The 17,467-nt window shown below is 37.5% G+C and overlaps 3 protein-coding genes across 5 annotated transcripts; 1 reads left to right on the top strand and 2 right to left on the bottom strand.

The window, feature by feature from the left end:
- The first annotated feature begins 1,475 nt into the window (after positions 1–1,475).
- Positions 1,476–2,278, top strand: LOC143470791 (cAMP-regulated phosphoprotein 19-like). Its single transcript, XM_076969063.1, has one exon. It carries the CDS (start codon positions 1,799–1,801, stop codon positions 2,138–2,140), a length of 342 nt encoding a protein of 113 aa, XP_076825178.1. The 5' UTR covers positions 1,476–1,798; the 3' UTR covers positions 2,141–2,278.
- Positions 2,279–2,641: 363 nt separating this feature from the next.
- On the bottom strand, positions 2,642–3,154 carry LOC143471399 (neuronal acetylcholine receptor subunit alpha-3-like). The gene is made up of 2 exons (XM_076969860.1): positions 2,972–3,154; positions 2,642–2,857 (listed from the first exon to the last, which is right to left on the bottom strand). The coding sequence occupies exons 1-2, from the start codon at positions 3,104–3,106 to the stop codon at positions 2,642–2,644; spliced, it is 351 nt and encodes a 116-aa protein (XP_076825975.1). The 5' UTR covers positions 3,107–3,154.
- Positions 3,155–4,854: 1,700 nt separating this feature from the next.
- On the bottom strand, positions 4,855–16,888 carry LOC143470999 (uncharacterized). 3 transcript variants are annotated; one of them, XM_076969311.1, is made up of 12 exons: positions 16,477–16,493; positions 16,119–16,180; positions 15,700–15,896; positions 13,769–13,888; positions 10,008–10,143; positions 9,565–9,732; positions 9,294–9,403; positions 8,920–8,970; positions 8,608–8,743; positions 8,354–8,422; positions 7,742–8,250; positions 4,855–7,259 (listed from the first exon to the last, which is right to left on the bottom strand). In XM_076969311.1, exons 3-12 carry the CDS (start codon positions 15,891–15,893, stop codon positions 6,848–6,850), a joined length of 1,905 nt encoding a protein of 634 aa, XP_076825426.1. In that variant the 5' UTR covers positions 15,894–15,896; positions 16,119–16,180; positions 16,477–16,493; the 3' UTR covers positions 4,855–6,847. The 3 variants fall into 3 exon arrangements, with proteins under 3 accessions (XP_076825426.1, XP_076825425.1, XP_076825427.1); XM_076969310.1 differs by lacking the exons at positions 16,119–16,180; positions 16,477–16,493 and adding an exon at positions 16,623–16,888; XM_076969312.1 differs by lacking the exon at positions 16,119–16,180 and having other exon boundaries at positions 16,477–16,588.
- Positions 16,889–17,467: the final 579 nt, after the last annotated feature.

The following is a 17,467-nucleotide window of genomic DNA, read 5'->3' as shown; positions in this document are numbered from 1 at the left end:
CGCCGGCCGTATTCAGGCCAGGAACGACATGAGACAGCTTTCATTGTTTTTGCAAAACTGCCAACGGCATTGTGTTCAATGAAGCATGTCGCGTGAAATCGGCATCAATGTCTATTACACAAACATAAAAAGTTGGAGACGTTAAAATAGTGGTGTAATGCGAAATATCATTCACATATTTCCATTATCAAAAGTAATATAGAACTAATCAACAAAAAAGTTTCGATTTTGTGGGGAAACTCTAAAATCGATTTGAGCAAAACCCGGTGGTGGAGTGTTGTGTCAAAGGTTAGAACCAGTTCGATGCAGAACCGGTTGTTCGATATTTAAATCCCAACACTTCTCAAACCAAATCTCACCTTTATTAACAAGGTACAAAAATGAGTATGAATGTATGTATGTATGATGTATGAAATCCAGTTATGGCAGCAGCTTGCAAAAACGATGCTCCACTGTTGTCTACCATGTTGATAAGTTTAAACTGCAGCCTACCTGTATGCTCCGTTGTAACCTCCCATTCTCCGCTCTCCCAGTGGTTTCTCCTTGCGGTTTGCTTTTTGACTGTGAAAGATAAGGTTAAGTCTTGCCTTGTCGTAGGTTCATTCATCAACCAAACTTTATTGCACAGTTCTACTTGATACTATTACGTAGAAAGAATAGATATCGATAAATACCATAAAGTTGCAAACAAAGCAACTAGCGCGGGAAGCATAACTTATTAACAATGTACGAGAACTAACATGTTTCAGACATGAACATATGTCCTTCATCAGAGTGAGAAGCGAATGGAAATGTTAAAATCAAATAACAGCCTGTGGCGGTAGCAGACGTTGCGAAAGACAAGGCGCAATAAAGCATTGACCGAGTCCAACTTGAGATATCATTAATTATAATTATCAATGATTAACTGCTAGAGCTAGACATACTGAAACACTCTGTTAACGCAGCTTAAAGTTTATTTAGTTCTTGTTTGCAACCATGTGTGATGTTGTGACGAAAGAATTGTTGTGTTTTCACAGAATTATGACGTCACATCGGTGCGCCCAACGTTGTGCTGTTGTTAACCTACCACTGCGCATCTTGTGTCTTCATTAAAGTTGATCGTTTACGGTTGGACTTTGTATTGCTGGCTGCGGTCGATATGACAAGCATTTAATGGCTCGAATACAACACGTGTGCGCTCATTTTCGGATAGAAAGTTTCGTTTGTGTGAGTCTAAGGCTAAAATGTATCAAACACTGGCCTCACATCACACAAACTGGCCATCGTGGCACATGACGCAATAATTACGCATGGAGAAGGCATTTGTTTTAACCGCCAATGAGAAAGACCGCGAGCTCGTGAGGCAGACAAGCATCATCGAGTGTGTGTTTACATGTAGGGGAGGTTGATTGCTACTTCAGTTAAAGCGCGTTGATTAGAGGCCTTACGCAGAAAAATTAAGCAAGGTTTAACAGAAATAACTGAAATTTTGTTGCGGTGCTGTACAGCTACCAGTAGCTTATCAGGTAGGTAGGTAGTCCTGGCAACTAAACTTGCCTGATTTCTGAATTCTTGAGGTGAAAACAAGTTGCAGATGTTTTGTCGTGTGGAGTAGACATTTAACACTTTGCAGCACCAGAGTCAGTGAACTACTGTCAAATTGGCGTCGTTAAGTTATCCAGATTTATGTTCTGTGTTGCTACAGCGGATACCACGCTTAGGTACTCTACTGACGTATTGCTGTAAGTTTAAGTAGGTATATTGATTTCAAGGGTGTATTGTCGTTCGTTGAAAACTCAGATTAACCGGTACTGCTATGGAAAACGAAAACAAGCCCAGCAAAGAATGCCAGACCGAAGAAGAGTGTTTTAAAGTTCCACCGAATCCAAGGGAGGTTGAAAAACAGCAGGAAAAGCTGCTGGTGGCAAAATACGGCAATCTGAAGGCAAAATGCGGCGGAAGCCTACTGAAGAAACGGATGGCCAATAAAGGACCTAAGTACTTTGATTCTGGCGACTATAACATGGCGAAAGCCGAAATGAAAAAGCAGTCGAAATCAGTAGAAGTTACCCAAGTCACAGGCAATCATATGCCAACCGTTGACGAACTGTCAAAAGTTAGAAAACATGCTAGCCCGACACTGACGAAACAGAACTAGATTTGTTCAACCGCCTTTCTTTTCGTTCTTTGTGGAATACATTTGTAATTGCCGTGTTGTGGTATGCTATATTCAGATGTCGCCTATTTTTCGGTGTTTTTTTACGTTTTCGTATTAAATTTCTGCAATTCAACCAAACGTGACGGATAAAAAACTTAAAAAATTATGACACAAGACAACGCGAAAACGGCGTCTACATTGGATATATAGGTTTCAAAGTGCTAATTTTATGAACTACTGTAGTCTACTTAATAATTTTTACTTACTTGGGTGTCAAACAACAAATAAGTGACGTCAATACTTCAAGACCTTTTGAAAGTGGCCGATGGTAACCAAGACGCTTGTCCACGGTGAGACAACTCTAGTGTCTTGCTCGAACTGAAACCTATTTACAGCCCTGGAAACTGAAACGCATTATACGGGTCATTTGGCCATTTTAAATTCAAGCTGAGATAGTTACGTTGAATCCTAAATACAGTTTCATACAAAAATAAAACTAATCTAAAATGGAAGCTTTCCCGTTTTCATTTGACGAATATGACTAATATTGTGATAAACATACGTGTTGTATAACAAGATTTCGGGTTTCCATATTTTTTCTGCCGAGACTCGGATGTGCTGAACACCGCCATAGTCGTTAGGAATCCATTGTAGCTTCGTGTCGTTCCACTTCAGCTTAAGCCATAAATTGGCTCTCATAATTTGATTGATTTCATCCTGTTAAAAGTAACGGTGTTAATATGATTTTTAATAAAAAAAAGGGGCAATGAAAATGGGGATTTTCCCTAAATTGAAAACTGATTTTACGATCATTAAAGATAGACATCTTACCATTTTGACAAGTTGTGACATGAACAGCTCAAAATGCACAATCTCGGTGTCGTTACTATTGGAAACTGGTCGGATCCAGGAGTTATAATCGCTAAAGAGTTTGTGAAAAAGTTTCTCTTCATTTCGTGACGTCATAGATTCTGAATTATGACCAAATAATTTCAGTTATGAGAATTCACATATTTCGCAAGTTCTGAGAAAGTTTAGGAGTTATTTTGTAAATCATTCCAAATGAAAGCGTCTTTGTCGCGAAATAAATATCCCATTTCATCTTTACAGCTCAAAAGCAGTCACGTAGAATGATCCACCTTAATTCAACAAAATCAATTCACACTGAGAACGCATTCGTGTACAATAGATCAATAAACTTATCTAGTCTAGTAATCTGGTCCGGTCTAATTAAACTCGCCACTAAACACGGTTGTTGACAGGAAACCAGTCCATAAAACCAGAAAGTGAATTGCAGTGAGGACTCTCATTTTTTCTTATCATCGATTTATTGACTTCTTTCCAGAAATTTAAGATTTATTTAGAGCTATTTTCAAAACAAAAGATGGAGACTTTTACCGGATTTCAAAGTTGTTTCCAGGTGATATAAAAGTTTAGCAACTTGCTTTAATTTTCTTTAGCAAAAAACAATTGTATTAACAGGGTTATGACAAACTATTCGTCAGCCTTCACAAAGTCGTCTATAATGTCGGTAACAATTAATACGTGATAAACACAAAACAATTTTCAGGTTATGATGCAAATCGTTTTCAAGTTCATTGACCATGGACTTTCACTTCTACTAAACTTTCTGTCCTAGACATCACACTCAAACGACGAAGGAAAATGTTATGAAGTTTATTTAGAAGGTCAACGCAGCGACAATAGACATTTCGAGTGTTGAGACGTTACTTGGAACTAAAGGCAAGTTAGGCTGAATTTAATCCCGAGTTTTTCTTTATAGTTACGAAGGCAAAGAAAATTATTAAGTTAGTAATTTATCTGATTCTTGTTGTTTTCGTGAGACTTGCGCTACGTGTGGTGACAACTCAAATAATTACATTTTGCTTACTTGCTATAATTAATTTACTGAGATATTTTAATACAATAATTGCCGTGGAAACGGTAGCAGTAATTGAAAGGGGCAGACGTCTATTTAGAAACATTATCACCGTGGGAGTTGGTGGTAAGGGCAAACATAAACTGCACAGGCTCCTATAATTATTTTAAAACCACCCTGTGGTCAACGAACTGTCGAGCTGCATGAGTTAATGATGTCTATCGGTGACTGTTGTCAAAATATTGCTGAAAAATAGCTTAATGATTATGGGACTATGTCTAAATATTTTAGCTCGGACCAAACCCATTTTTGAGTAAACTTTAATCTACAATATCGTTAAAAAACCCTGAAACTTGTCCGCTTTAAGTTTCCGTGATATCGATCGAAATCAAACCATCCACTTAAATTTAATACTTTTCGATAAATCGCTGAATTCTTGAAGAAATCACTACAAACATTTAAAAAGTTTCTAGATTTTGCGACGTTTCTCTTTTTCTTTCACGAGTTGAATCACCACTGCCTTGTAAAGGTATTGGTTGAAACTAGTCAGTGCTAGACCAAAACACAAACAAATTTAATGAGCTGCCCTTCAAAGAACATGAGAGAATATTAAACGGGACACCAAAGAAAGCTGACTTCACTTTAGTACCCGACCTTAAATATAATCCGAGCTCAAGAGCTAACGATAAGCATTATCGGGATTAATGCTTCAGTATTTGATATTCCTATAATACATGATTATTTTCCAAAGTTTGCTTCGGTCAGAAACTAGTGTTAATGAGCTAAGTTTTGAGACCAACGAAACTTTTTTCTTGCTTATCATTGAAACTATAACTTCTGGTCAAATTGTATTTAAACAATAATTCAAAGTAAACAATTCAAAGCAGATGAGGCGACGATAAATCCATCTTTCGGCGTCTTTATGTGTGCTACGTCATAAACTAGTGTTTGACGAAGATTAGAAAATGCGTTTAATTTCAACAAGAACAAAAATAAAACAAAACTATTCACACAAAAACGCAACGATAATTGGCCTTTGTTCAGACAAGGGATTTGAGCTACATTACGATAAAGGGTCAAGGAAACGTAGAAAAAATTCATAGCAGCATGCGCAGTTTTCAAACAGAATGAGAAGCATCAAGGCTGGAATAACAAGTGATAGAAGTATAGAAGAGCAATGAACGACGTCTTAATAGAGAACGATGATCCAAATATGCCTCAAGACTATAAGATTTTAGCTCTGTACAAGATAGAGAAACGAGGCACATGTGGTAAGGCACAAGTGGAAACACAAGTTACGTCTGAAATGGGAAGAGCATGCAAACAAGCAGAAGCGTTTTTTCAGAGGGAAATGTTATGGTTGGTTAAAGTATTTAAAGTAATTAAAGAAATGGCAACATCACAGATCTTATATTGTTAGAGGGTTTGGAACCAAGTAAAATGTTAACATGTCAACTTGGTGAGTAAGATATTTACGAAATGAGTACTAAGCCTCAAAGCCCAACATACGATTGACATATTTACACGACAAAGCAAACACAAACGCTTTAGAGAGCTACAACTATATTTTTTCTACGTCAATTACCGAGGTCGTACGTTCGTTTTTACCAAAATGGGATCGTCGAAAATACAAAAAAAGGTAAAAAACACCGAAACATACGAAAGCAGGCAAACTTCAGAAATAATACATGTACGCATAGGCACCTTGGCTACATTACATATTCTTTCTGGCAGAGGGCGATTGCATATAAAGAACGAATTTATTAGTCGGTCGTAAGTCTGTTTTACTTGGGGGAAAATATTTAAGGTTAGATGCATGTACAATGACACAGCGGCACGCTTAAACAATACAGCACAAGGGAACAAACGTTTCAACGTTTATGCTGAATATTCTAGAAGAAAATGTCAAGTACAGTACTAGCACCAGGCCAAAGCACAACATAAAAAACGAAATAAACAAAACAAGCGACCACAACAATACACAACGTACGTCGCATGTGACCGAGCGCATTTCAACGGAGTGCTACGTTCGTATTCCAACGTACTGACGTTTGAAGCGAAAATTCTCTACGTACAAACGTGCCCAGCACAGAAAAGACATTTATCCGGCGGCAAACGGGAGCAGTTATAAGATACGAAACTATTACGTGAGTCGCTAGCGCGATTATCGCTGTGTAAGGCAGTGACAAAAGACAACGAAGCATTCACTAATGTACACGTGAGCATAACTTGGTGTGGCGTGGCAGTAAATAGGCAGTTAAGCGTGCTGGCGTGGCAGTGGTAAAGGATGTGGTTATATAATTGCGAGTTCGAGCTTATTTTAAGTGCAGTTGAATTTTTACAGTACATTGGCTGAGTTAAGCTGAGGTGCTATGGGTTGATAGTAGTGACAACAAAGTGGTTTGAATAAAACTGCGCTTTTTTGTCTCACTGCCGGTGTCATGGAATCGGAAAACAAACATAGAAAGGTATTTTTTTCTACGCACAAATATTTTTACAGTCCTTTAATTCAACTTCTATCGTCGAAGTTCCGTACAGAATTATACGCAATATTACGTGACGAACTCTCATTGGTCTGAAGAGGAGACCACGTCATCAGGATACCGATCCACGTACCTTAACTAAGACCTGAATTTCGCAAACATTCAAACTCACATGACCTCTCGACCATCAAAAAGGAAAAAAAATTAAATAAGCAAAAGAACGAAGAAGAATTTGCAAAAGTAAAAAATCTCTTAATTTGGACAACGATGGCCACTTTACCTTGAAAAATGCACTGGAATGAAGGAACACTTGTAACGTAAAGAGCAACTTTTATCCTGATAACGCTAGTCCTCCTCATCCGTATTATCGCGTGGATGCGGTTGGGAGCCACCAGGATGCTGTGGAGCATTCTCTGGAGGTTTTAATACATTTGAAGATCCTTTGAGGTCGGGAACAAATTTTCCAGATTCGAGTATTTGATACGTTGGAGTCTTTAGACTTGGTCGGATGGATGTTGCAGGAAGACCCGCTCTCATATGTTCGTCTGGATAAAAAGATTCCGCGGAATAAAGGTCCGCCCACGACATCCTGGACTTCTCATCAACATCCGCAGCGTGAGTCCTCCTCACAACTCCCACTGTTTCTTCATTCAAGAGAGGTGCACCTTCCCTAGTTGAGGGGAAGGTTAAATCTTTCCTGTGACGCTGTGACTTCAAATCTTCACCTTCATCAGTAAGAGATGTGCTGGAAGAAGACCTGCGTGCATGAAAAAAATGCTCAAACTTTCACAATTTTATGATTTAGAAGAGATCAAAATGTCAGGATCAGATTTAATTTAAATGGAGTCAACGCCAATTAGTCGATAAATTTATAAAAACAGCAAACAGATATCTGCATTAAGGTTAGCTAAATTTCTTTCTTAAACAAAAACTTTCGCAAGGACCAGCTTGCTTTATGAGGTAAAAAATTAACAAACTGACTTAGTATGAAACAAGCTAATGCCTGTGAAAGCAAGGACTTAATAAAGAAAATTGAGTTATCATTATACCAGTTGAGTTTGCTGTTTTTGAGTAATAGTGTTTTGCTCGGTTTCTCCATCATCTATATTCAACGATTTTGCAAAGCAACAAATTGCAAGTAAATTGAAATTATGCAGGAGTTAAAACGTTCCTTAATAATTCCCACAGCTATGTTTTTATTGGCAATTAATTGTCTTTTTCAACAAAAATTGTGTCCACCTTGAAGATGGAGGAGTCTCGCAGATGGATGGTGATGAAGCAAGGTCTGAAGGAGGAGTCAAGAAGCCAGTCCCATCGTAAAACCTTGACGGCGATCTCTGAGCTTGGATATGTCCGGTAGCACCATCTTTTGAATCTACGGGGAGAGGATTACCGAAACTTCTTTTTCGATCTGTCTCGTTCGGTAATGGATGCTGGGATTCGCCATCAAATATGTCTTCCGTGTCCTCCGTGGTGACTTGCTCTATCACCGGAGTTATGGAGGAATGTGAAGTTTGACTCCGAGACGGTCCTGGTCCGTCGCAGACGTCGTAATCTCGAGTCCAGTGGAGGGCGCTATGTCCTGAATTCTTCAATGCTTCGCCGTGGCAAGACGACATCTGTTGAGTGTAAGGCAATCTACGATGCTTGCTAGTCCCGGCGTCTTTGTGTAAGGCGGCCTGCTGTGTGTACCGCATCGCTTTGTTCACTGCATTTGACAGGAATGGTGGCTCGGGGGACCCCGCAGTCTGTTGCAGAAATTTGAATCATGTCACAGATAAACATATTCGCGCAAACCAGTCATGGCAAATAAACTTGGACAAAATGAAATAGTTTTCCGTTCGGACAAACCTGAAAATAAGAATGAGCCAGTGCATCTTTTGGGGTTAGCCTCTGATTCGGGTTAAAAAGGAGGAGTTTCTGAAATAAAACAAATCGATGCGATGAAGAGTCATGAATTTAAACTGGGCACCAAAAACAGTTAAAAACCATTTCATTAAAAATTTCTGGAAATCTATTAGTGACATAAAAAAAATTGAGGCAGAATTAAAAAATTAGAGCAAAATTAGCATAAATCAATTCAGAAAATGATCTGAAATGATCACCATAAATAAATCTGATGCTGGATGTACCATCCGAGGTACAAAGTTTTCGACTGGCTGACGATTTTGTGGAGAGAATGACGAGATGGGGATCGCAACATCCGGAGGCCACTCATCTTCGGGAGGTAGTCCGATGAAACTTTGAAAATTGTTGTTTAAAAGAAGTAAGTTATCATTTTACCTGCTCTCTACAAACTTCACAATTTTCAAGAAAACAAAAAATAATTCAATAATTTGGAATGAATTTGTTTGTTTCTTAAAACACTGGAAATATAACAACAGTGAGAAAAGATAAATCATTTCTGTTTAACTCACTTAAAAATCTTTTTCAATTGGTTGATGTCTCCACTACCTCGAAACAGTGGTCTACAGGAGATATAAAATTACATTAATACCATTAGTTAGAGGTAACTAAATAGCAGGCTACTATCTCCTCCAAACTAATTGAAAAAATCACCACCACAGTATCTGAAAGGACTGGCTAACTAAGTAACCTAAAATATGCTACTTACTAAAATACAACTAATTTTCTATTCTGAGAAGTCGAAAAAAAATGCTTTATGCCAACAGCATTAAAAGCCTCAAAGTTAATTAAATTGGTTCAACAAGGAAAAGAAATACAAAAGGGAACTTATCACAAAGTAGATTAATAGGTGCCATTAAGCAGGCAATGAGTTGTTTTATCTCACATTAGGTTGTAAAGTTCTGCAAATATACATCCAGCACTCCACATATCGACCGGGGTGGCGTAACTGTCTTGTAGCAAAACCTCAGGTGCGCGATACCAACGTGTCACAACCTAAAGGAGTTGGTGAAAAAATAAGAAATATCTAACTTACGCCAAAAACTATCGTGCATTAAGAAACCATTTTATTAGCTTTGAAGAATGCATCAACACATGGGAATAATTATAATTTGTATTTTGTGAATAATTAAGTTTAAAATGCCTGATTCATTTACCACTGCAGTTAAGGCCATGTTGTAGCTGTAGATTCGTGCTAGACCAAAGTCGGCGATTTTAATGTGGCCTGATTTAGTCACAAGAATATTCTGTGGCTTCAAATCGCGATGAATGACCCTCATGCTATGGAGGAAGTCTATGCCAAGAAAGATCTGCCGCATGATGTCCTGAAAATTAATTGTATTTGTGAGATGAAAATGTTAGTTCCGTCTTTTGATGCTTGCACAAGTCCAGCGTAACAACGGAAAACCTCTGTGCAAAACTTGTACCAAAATCAAAGTTTTAAATAGTTTTGAGCCACTGCTTTAAAGTTGAGATTTTGCTGAAAATCAACTAATAGCATTAAACTATTTGCTATTGGTATAAGGCACAACTCGTTAAATCTATCCTTAAAAACTGAATCACTGTGGGAAGTCCCAGCATAGTGCAAACACAATCAAACCTTTATTTGGTTATCTTCCAAGCCTGCCTCTGGGGCTTCTTTGAGGTACATGTCAAGGTCCTGATCGATATGCTCAAAGACCAGCATAATCTGAGTCTCGTACAACGTTTTCCGTCCAAGGCAAACATCAAGCAACCTAAAGATACGTGTAAATGATAAGACAATCATGCCGTGGGGAAGTTAAATCATGTATTGACTGTTTTGTACCAGCACATTAAGTACAAATGTTCCTACAACAACTTGTTTGGGAAATTTCCTATCAGTAGCATTGTGTTTCCATCCATAGTGATTAAAAGTTTGTTTTCCCCATACATTAAACATAACGGTCTGACTGCAAAGCATGCTCAGTAAGTTACACGGAACTGCACACAGCCAAATTATACATCTTGGTCATGTTAGTATGTGGAGTACGCAGGCACAAAGTTTTTGATGAATCGATGCTATGTTATTTGAGAAAAAACCTAAGGTCAAATTACCCTACTGCTGGTAGGAGTTTTCCAAATATAACAACGGCAGTACTGAAACCGGATAGCAATCAAGACTTCATTCACAATTGTCGGACGAAGAAGGCAATCAAGGAAGTAATTGATTAAACGTGGAGGAAAAGAAAAACGTAAATGACGTGCCTAGTTGTTGTAATGGCAATTGACGTAAAGTTAATGGATGCACTTTTCTTGTGAATGGAGAGAACCTCATTCATGGGAAACAAGACCCTGCTAGTTGATTTTGACATCGCTGTACAACAGTCCTGCCACTGGGTGGAGCAAAACGACTTCTTCAAGGACAAGAAATATGAGCGTGCCCATAATGAGCATTTATTTGAGGAAAAGTGCATTTTAAAAATTCCTAAATTTTGTAACAGTCAGTGTTTTATCTAAGTCTAGTTAAAAGCAAACAAAAGTCGCTAAGCTTTTTAATGGTGATATCATTACCATAATGGTTGATATTACTGGATTTAAAGTTAATAAATTCCCGACCAACTAAAAAATCAATTAAAGCACAAACTAAATTGCAAACTGGCGTTTTGATAGAGTTGTGACAATGAGCATTGCTTAAATCAAATATGATTCACATGACTGGAACTTCAAAATATAGTAGGTGGCAAAACTTGGTCTACTTTTATTTTCACCAAAAAGTTACTAGTTTAATGTGTAATGCCAGTGACAGGGTTGAAAAACAGTGTCTGGTTGGATCCGATTACAGTGAGATCAAAACGGAAGCTATACATCTTTTAAACTTGCCTTACTCTATGGACGATAGATTTAAATAGAGTATTATATTTCATATCCTTCCTTCTACAAGCAGAGCGACAATTCTAGAGCAGACATTCTATTGATGGGATACGAACGTTCCCAGAAAAAATAATTTTTTCTGGAAAGATAAAATGTAAAGCATCCTGACCAGAATATCAAACCATTTCTTTCGTTCAAAAGTACAAATATTTAGAATTATTTTAACAAATTAGTGACGATTCACAGAAAATAAATATAATGGCATCTGCATGTATGCAAAAGATTATATTTCTGATGAATGGTCCACGTGTCTTACTTGGCATTAACGTTGACGGCTGACTACCCGTGGAATGTAAAAATTGTGTTTTATAGATATCGCTGCTTATTTGACTGTCAGAAGCAAAAAGATGAAAGACATTCTTTGTCAAACAACTTTAAAATCTGCTCACAAAGTTTTAACTCAGTATTAAACAGTGCACTGAAATGAGCAAGTTTGAAGAGTCACACGAAATTAATTTCTGTAACTTTCCTGCACTGGATTTCTTCTCATCACCTTTTTTTTTTAATCCTGATGATGGTGAAATGATGGTTACACATTTCCTATAACACGTCATTGATATTCAAAACATAAGTTGTAACAACCAATTGCATGATCATTGTACATGGGCAGCATAATTATGTGCTGTATGCATGCTGTGGGAAAAATATACAACACAAGGCAAGTGTACATATCGGAAAAGTGTAAATTGAAACTAAGGGCATTTTGTATGAAAATCCTCTGATGATAGGCCACTTGGCATGGGCAGTGAGATATGTGACACACAACATGGTATGTCTATGAGGGTAAGTTGAACAATTGTGACCCGGGGTCAAGTCGCCTGAATGGGCTAAAATGCATAACACTTGAACAAATATGTCAGGAATTTCAAGAGCTATTAAAGGAAACGCTCGACGTTAAGTTTAACATGTTTCTGGGAAATAAATAGCAAAATGATTAATGGCCGCCGTCAGTGTTAAGTCCGATAGAAAAAGACTTAATCAGTAGCAAAACAAATTCGACACAGGGGTCCCGCCGCAACAGAGGACCATTCAGTAGTTATTAAGCCGACAAAGAATTTCGAGTGTCATTCTTAAACATTCTGCAAGATAAAGCAAATCATGCTGTGTTTGGTGCCGCTCTGCATTATCAACCACAGTACATTAACCTCCATAATTAAGGTTATCTAAAACTATTACAAGTTACCTCAGCTAATAACTTAAATATATGGGAAAAATGGGAACTGCGTGCCGTGGAAAATCCCACGAAGACGCCATTGGTTTTGTGTGTCAATATTGAAAGTGCGGTGTCGTACCACAGAGAATGCAAAGATGGAACAATCAAATTCAGCAGATGGCGATAAAATAATTCCAATTATGCAGCAATGCTTAACTGGAAGAAAAAAGTTCTCCCAAAATGGCATTAGAAAAGTTTCCAGAGAAGGACCACACAAGACTCGTGTTACAAGCGTGCCAAACACTCAATCCTTCACTAAAGTACCATTTGATGATGACTCACCTATAGAGTCAGGTTTTTCTCACGTGTCAACAACAAACACCTCGCCCACAAAACAAAATTATATTCTTAAGTATTTCTTCATGTGGAAAATTGAGCAAAACTTGTACAATGCAATAGTGTAAAATGGAAATGCAAGGTTTGTTCAAAATGCAAGACTGCATTAATTAAAAATTCACCAACATTGAGTGCAAAATGTATTGCAAGAAATTGCTCCAATGTCAATGTTTGGTGCAAAAGTCATAAGGTTTGAGTGACATGCACAAGTAATCAGCTTAACAGCAAACAGGATGTTCATAATCAAGTCACTTGGTCAGTTATCATAACAAAAACATCAAAGTATTCCCATATCACAAGAGCTCTTTCAAGTCTGCTGCTTTGCTCTCAACATGCAGCTGAACTTGAAAGATATGCCCAATCGTGCTATTCTCGCTGGAGAATCAATCATAATGAGTAAGCCTGGATAGAGCTTGATGGCGTGTAAACATATTTTTTCAAAACTCTGCCATTCACTTGCCAATAGGACTAATACGAGATGTGGTAAAGCAATGTTCTGCATTTTTTATAGCTAATTTCCTTTGTAAACGTGTTGAAAGCGATTACTTGGTTTTCTAACTGAATTATTAGAGCAGCTTACAACCTATGCAACATCAGTGCTTATGATTAAGTGCTTATGACTTGTGTTTATGGTAAATCAAGTTGCTCGAGCAAAGCAGAGATTAGCAATAATATGCTTACAAAAAGGAGACTATAAACTATGAACTGAGTAATGTTTGCAGCCTGACATTTGCAAAGTGCTCGCCAACAATGAAAGCCCTGACCGTAAGAGCTGGGCAAACATTGAGTGTATTAGCGGGTGTGGTTATAACTTTAAGGCAAGGATGAAAGCAGATGGCATATGTGACCTTTTCAAAGAATGGCAAACACCATGCCGCATTCCTTGACTCAAAGGCCACGACACAAAAAAAATGACTTACCTCACCACGTTTGGATGTTCCTTGCTCTCCATGTGTTTGAGCAAGGCGATCTCTCGTACCATGCTCAGTGGTATTCCCTGCTCTGTGTTTTCAACCCGAAGGCATTTCATCGCCACAAACCTTAAGAACAGGAAAACAGTGACAGTTACTCGGTTAGAAACAAATTGATAACGAATACCCAGGGGCATAAAATTGTCTTATTTCGGTTTGAAGCCACTTCTAAAAACACCGATCAAGCACATGAAGTCAGACCGATTATATTAAAACTTTTTGACAATTCTATGATTGAGATTTTCTGTCACATGGCTTCATTAGCAGCAGCTCTCAGTACGAAAAGAAAAAGGCGAAAGAAGAACCATTGGTAGTTACAGGGCAAGTGTGTAAGAAAAATACAATGCTTTCAAAGTGACTCAAAAATGACCTCATGAGGCGAAGTATGTGGGAATGTGCTGAACTGGGTTTGACCAACAAATGCAGCTCTGATGTTCTGCTTTGTTTGTTGCTTTTAGGAAGTTAGTCACACTATGAGTACCTTGGCACATCACACAAAGAATTTTGTTATTTGAGGCCAACCACTAAAAAGTACGTGCTGTAGCGAATTGCTACAACTTTACAATTTACAATGCTTGTAAAGTAACTAATGCAAAAGTTAAGTTTGAATATTACCCTTCACAAAATGTTATTTTATTCCATTTCATATGCTGTTTACGATCAAATTATCGTTTGCAGGCTTGGTAAAAACAACACACTGTTCACTGCATAGCAGACAGCAATGAAAAAACTGGTACAAGATTTGTAAATTTACACCGTGCATACTGGGAGGAGACGTTATGTAAAGTTAACAAGATTTAAAGTAAATTTTCATGCTATGATCCAGGAAGTTGTTAAGTTGTTTTGCCGACAAAGGATTTCTGTTGAACATATTTGCTTAGCACCATTAAATACAAGTAAAGGAGTTAGTTAGTGGACTGTTGTAGCAACACACAGAAAGCTACTTAACTTCATACAAAATGACTGCTGTTTTACTATACCTGTACCTACAAATTTGATATATAGGTGCCACCATAACCAATAATTGAAATAGTTTGGATACTAATGCATGTAAACAAACAAAAATCTTGACATGCCAAGGAGTAATTAATTTTTTAAAATTCAAACTAGCATCTGATGTAAATGCATTGGTATATATTTATGCAAAATGACTGTGTTAAGATTTGGAATATCAATTGTTGGTATATGTGTGCTTGTTGAACAAGCTATGGTAGTTGAATAATTCAATCCTAGAGAAACGTTTAGATTGCTATAAAATATGCCATTATCAGGTAAAACAGTGTTCCCAACCAGTGGTTTATATGTGATAGGATTTTCGTCATTTGCAAATTTAAAGTAATATACACCAAAGCAGCATTTCATGTTTATGTTAACATTTAAAGATGCTTGTTTTCCAAAATATTTTATCGTTTGTGTAGCAGCCAGCATTTTGATACAATTATTTGTAGGCAACCAACGATAGGCACTAAAACCAAGGCAACTTACTGAGCTTCGTAATGGATAAATTGTTTTCTACTCAGTCATAACGCGGACTGAAGTCTCTTTAAAGGTACAAATCAACATGTAACATGAAACAGCTTTATATAAATTTGACTTCAAAGATCAACTAGTAGATGCATTTCAAGTATCTGACTCATTGTTAGCAAATGCCTGGTTGAACACAAATCTTTTAAACTTGACTAACACGGCAAAATTGTGGTGAAAACAGAACTGGATTACATAAAGGTTGAGAAAAAATGAGTTTGGATGATACTTTAAAATCATCCAGCATTTACACAAATTTAAAAAGAAAAACATCTCATATTTATAGGCTATAGACTATAAAAAATATAACATAACAAAACCTGACAAGGCCAATTTCGATAAGAAAAGCATTTTACCCATCATCACTTTCACGATCTCTGGCTTTGAAGACAACCCCATAAGCACCAACCCCTATCTCAGAAACAGGTTGATATCGACAGGTGTCCCACGTTGATCCAGCATCGTTGAAGATGCCATGCAAGAGCAAGGACTGTTGCTTTTCTGGTTGCTGCAAATTTGTTTTGTCACCATCTGGAGACAATGTTGTCATTACCTGGCAAAGCAAAAATTTGATTGTCATGAGTTAACCCTTGCCAAAGGCTTTCAAATATAGTTACATCAAAAGAACAAGACTACACGATGCAGTTTCTTGAACTTTGGACTTAAATTACAGTTTGATATTTTTATAAATCTAATACCATAACAATTATAATTTATCCATGCAAATACAAATTGCCTAGTAGATAATTATTTAGCAATTTAGACAATTTCTTACATAAATAACTACCGCACAAAGGTGTGAAAATTCTTTTAGTACAAATCTCCTCTGACTAAAATCTGGAAATGAATAAACTTGACCTAATTCTGAGTAGCAAACAATATGTATGCAAAAGATCAACTTTTATATTCTAACCAAACATACTCGTCCACATTCTAACAATACCCGACTAGGCCTAGCAGTGAAAAGAGTAATGGAGTACAAAACGCAAGAAGCCTATAAATAACCCCTGTAATTATTTAAATTATGTGTCATCCTGCTTTTTTGCGTTACAAGCTGGCCACAAAACAGACGGTAGAGCTTAAATTTCTTTGCCATTTTAAAGTAAGTTTCTACCAACGACGTATTGACTTGCCTTGTAAGCTCGTCTTCAAACTGCAATTTAATTCCAAAACTCGGGCGACTTTCTCACCTGTACTGAAACTTTTCGTGTGAACTACACCCTATGCTGGAAAAAGAAATATGTGTTGATTTAAATTTAAGCATTTAAAATTTAAAGACCTGTTGTCTTAATTGTCGTCGACCAAAAATCGTTGTCAAGCCGGGGGAAGGGTGTGCTAGAGATCCGGTCCGAGGAAAGTTTTCAATGATAGGGTCAATGCCATGCTTTTTGAGCTTAAACCACCTACGCAACTGAGATGAATTCCACGCACATCTCACATAGTTTCCCACACAACTAGAAGATAAGCGCGTGCAGATAGGCCGTCACGAGGCTTTAGGCTTAACGACCACGAGGTTCCGAATTGAGTCTTTTGTGTACATTGAGAGAAAAACTTCAAAAAAAATGCCGATCGGTCCTATGACGTAATATCAAGCCACTGCTGCTCCTAGTGGTCACTTACTGAACGAGTCACTTTAGCAACCAGCAAAAATTCAACGACACACCGTACTGGTACCGTGATAAGCAAGTCTCTATCAGCGGGAACGATTTAAGCTATTTATGACGTGGAACGACCTCAATTTGTCACGCTCAGCGATCGTACATAAAATGCTATGACTCCATTTTCTAAACATTTTAGAAATGGTGGATAAGCGTTTTGGCGAAGCTAAATACATAACGGTTTTACAATGGGTGTTGCTCTAGTAAAATAGATGCAGTTTAAGGATAAAAGCATGGGTATTTCTCGGCTAATTATTTTCTTATACCGGCAGAGCATCGCGTATTACGGAATTTTCTCACTTATCTTAACGAGGCATTGGAATTTTAGGCTGAAAAATTATATTCAATTTCAAAATTAGAGGCATTTTGAAACTTGTACGAGGTAAGGAAGACTCGCCTTTCGATTTAGAAGTACCAGACATGCGGGCAGACTTCTGTTTCCGCATTCTAAACCAGTTAAACCACC

This window comes from Clavelina lepadiformis, chromosome 9 (assembly GCF_947623445.1).
Source record: "Clavelina lepadiformis chromosome 9, kaClaLepa1.1, whole genome shotgun sequence".
Classification (NCBI taxonomy): domain Eukaryota; kingdom Metazoa; phylum Chordata; class Ascidiacea; order Aplousobranchia; family Clavelinidae; genus Clavelina; species Clavelina lepadiformis.
This window is presented reverse-complemented; position numbering and strand designations above follow the sequence as displayed.

What these genes read in the sequence shown, in the direction of transcription:
- LOC143470999 (XM_076969310.1), bottom strand. Translation starts at nt 15,893, where the DNA reads ATGACAACATTGTCTCCAGATGGTGACAAAACAAATTTGCAGCAACCA. An exon ending in CAATTGAAAAAGATTTTTAA is followed by an intron (nt 8,744 to 8,919) that starts GTGAGTTAAACA and finishes CAATTTTCAAAG; the next exon opens with TTTCATCGGACTACCTCCCG. An exon ending in GAGACTCCTCCATCTTCAAG is followed by an intron (nt 7,260 to 7,741) that starts GTGGACACAATT and finishes TCATGCACGCAG; the next exon opens with GTCTTCTTCCAGCACATCTC.
- LOC143471399 (XM_076969860.1), bottom strand. Translation starts at nt 3,106, where the DNA reads ATGACGTCACGAAATGAAGAGAAACTTTTTCACAAACTCTTTAGCGAT. An exon ending in TGTCACAACTTGTCAAAATG is followed by an intron (nt 2,858 to 2,971) that starts GTAAGATGTCTA and finishes TACTTTTAACAG; the next exon opens with GATGAAATCAATCAAATTAT.
- LOC143470791 (XM_076969063.1), top strand. Translation starts at nt 1,799, where the DNA reads ATGGAAAACGAAAACAAGCCCAGCAAAGAATGCCAGACCGAAGAAGAG.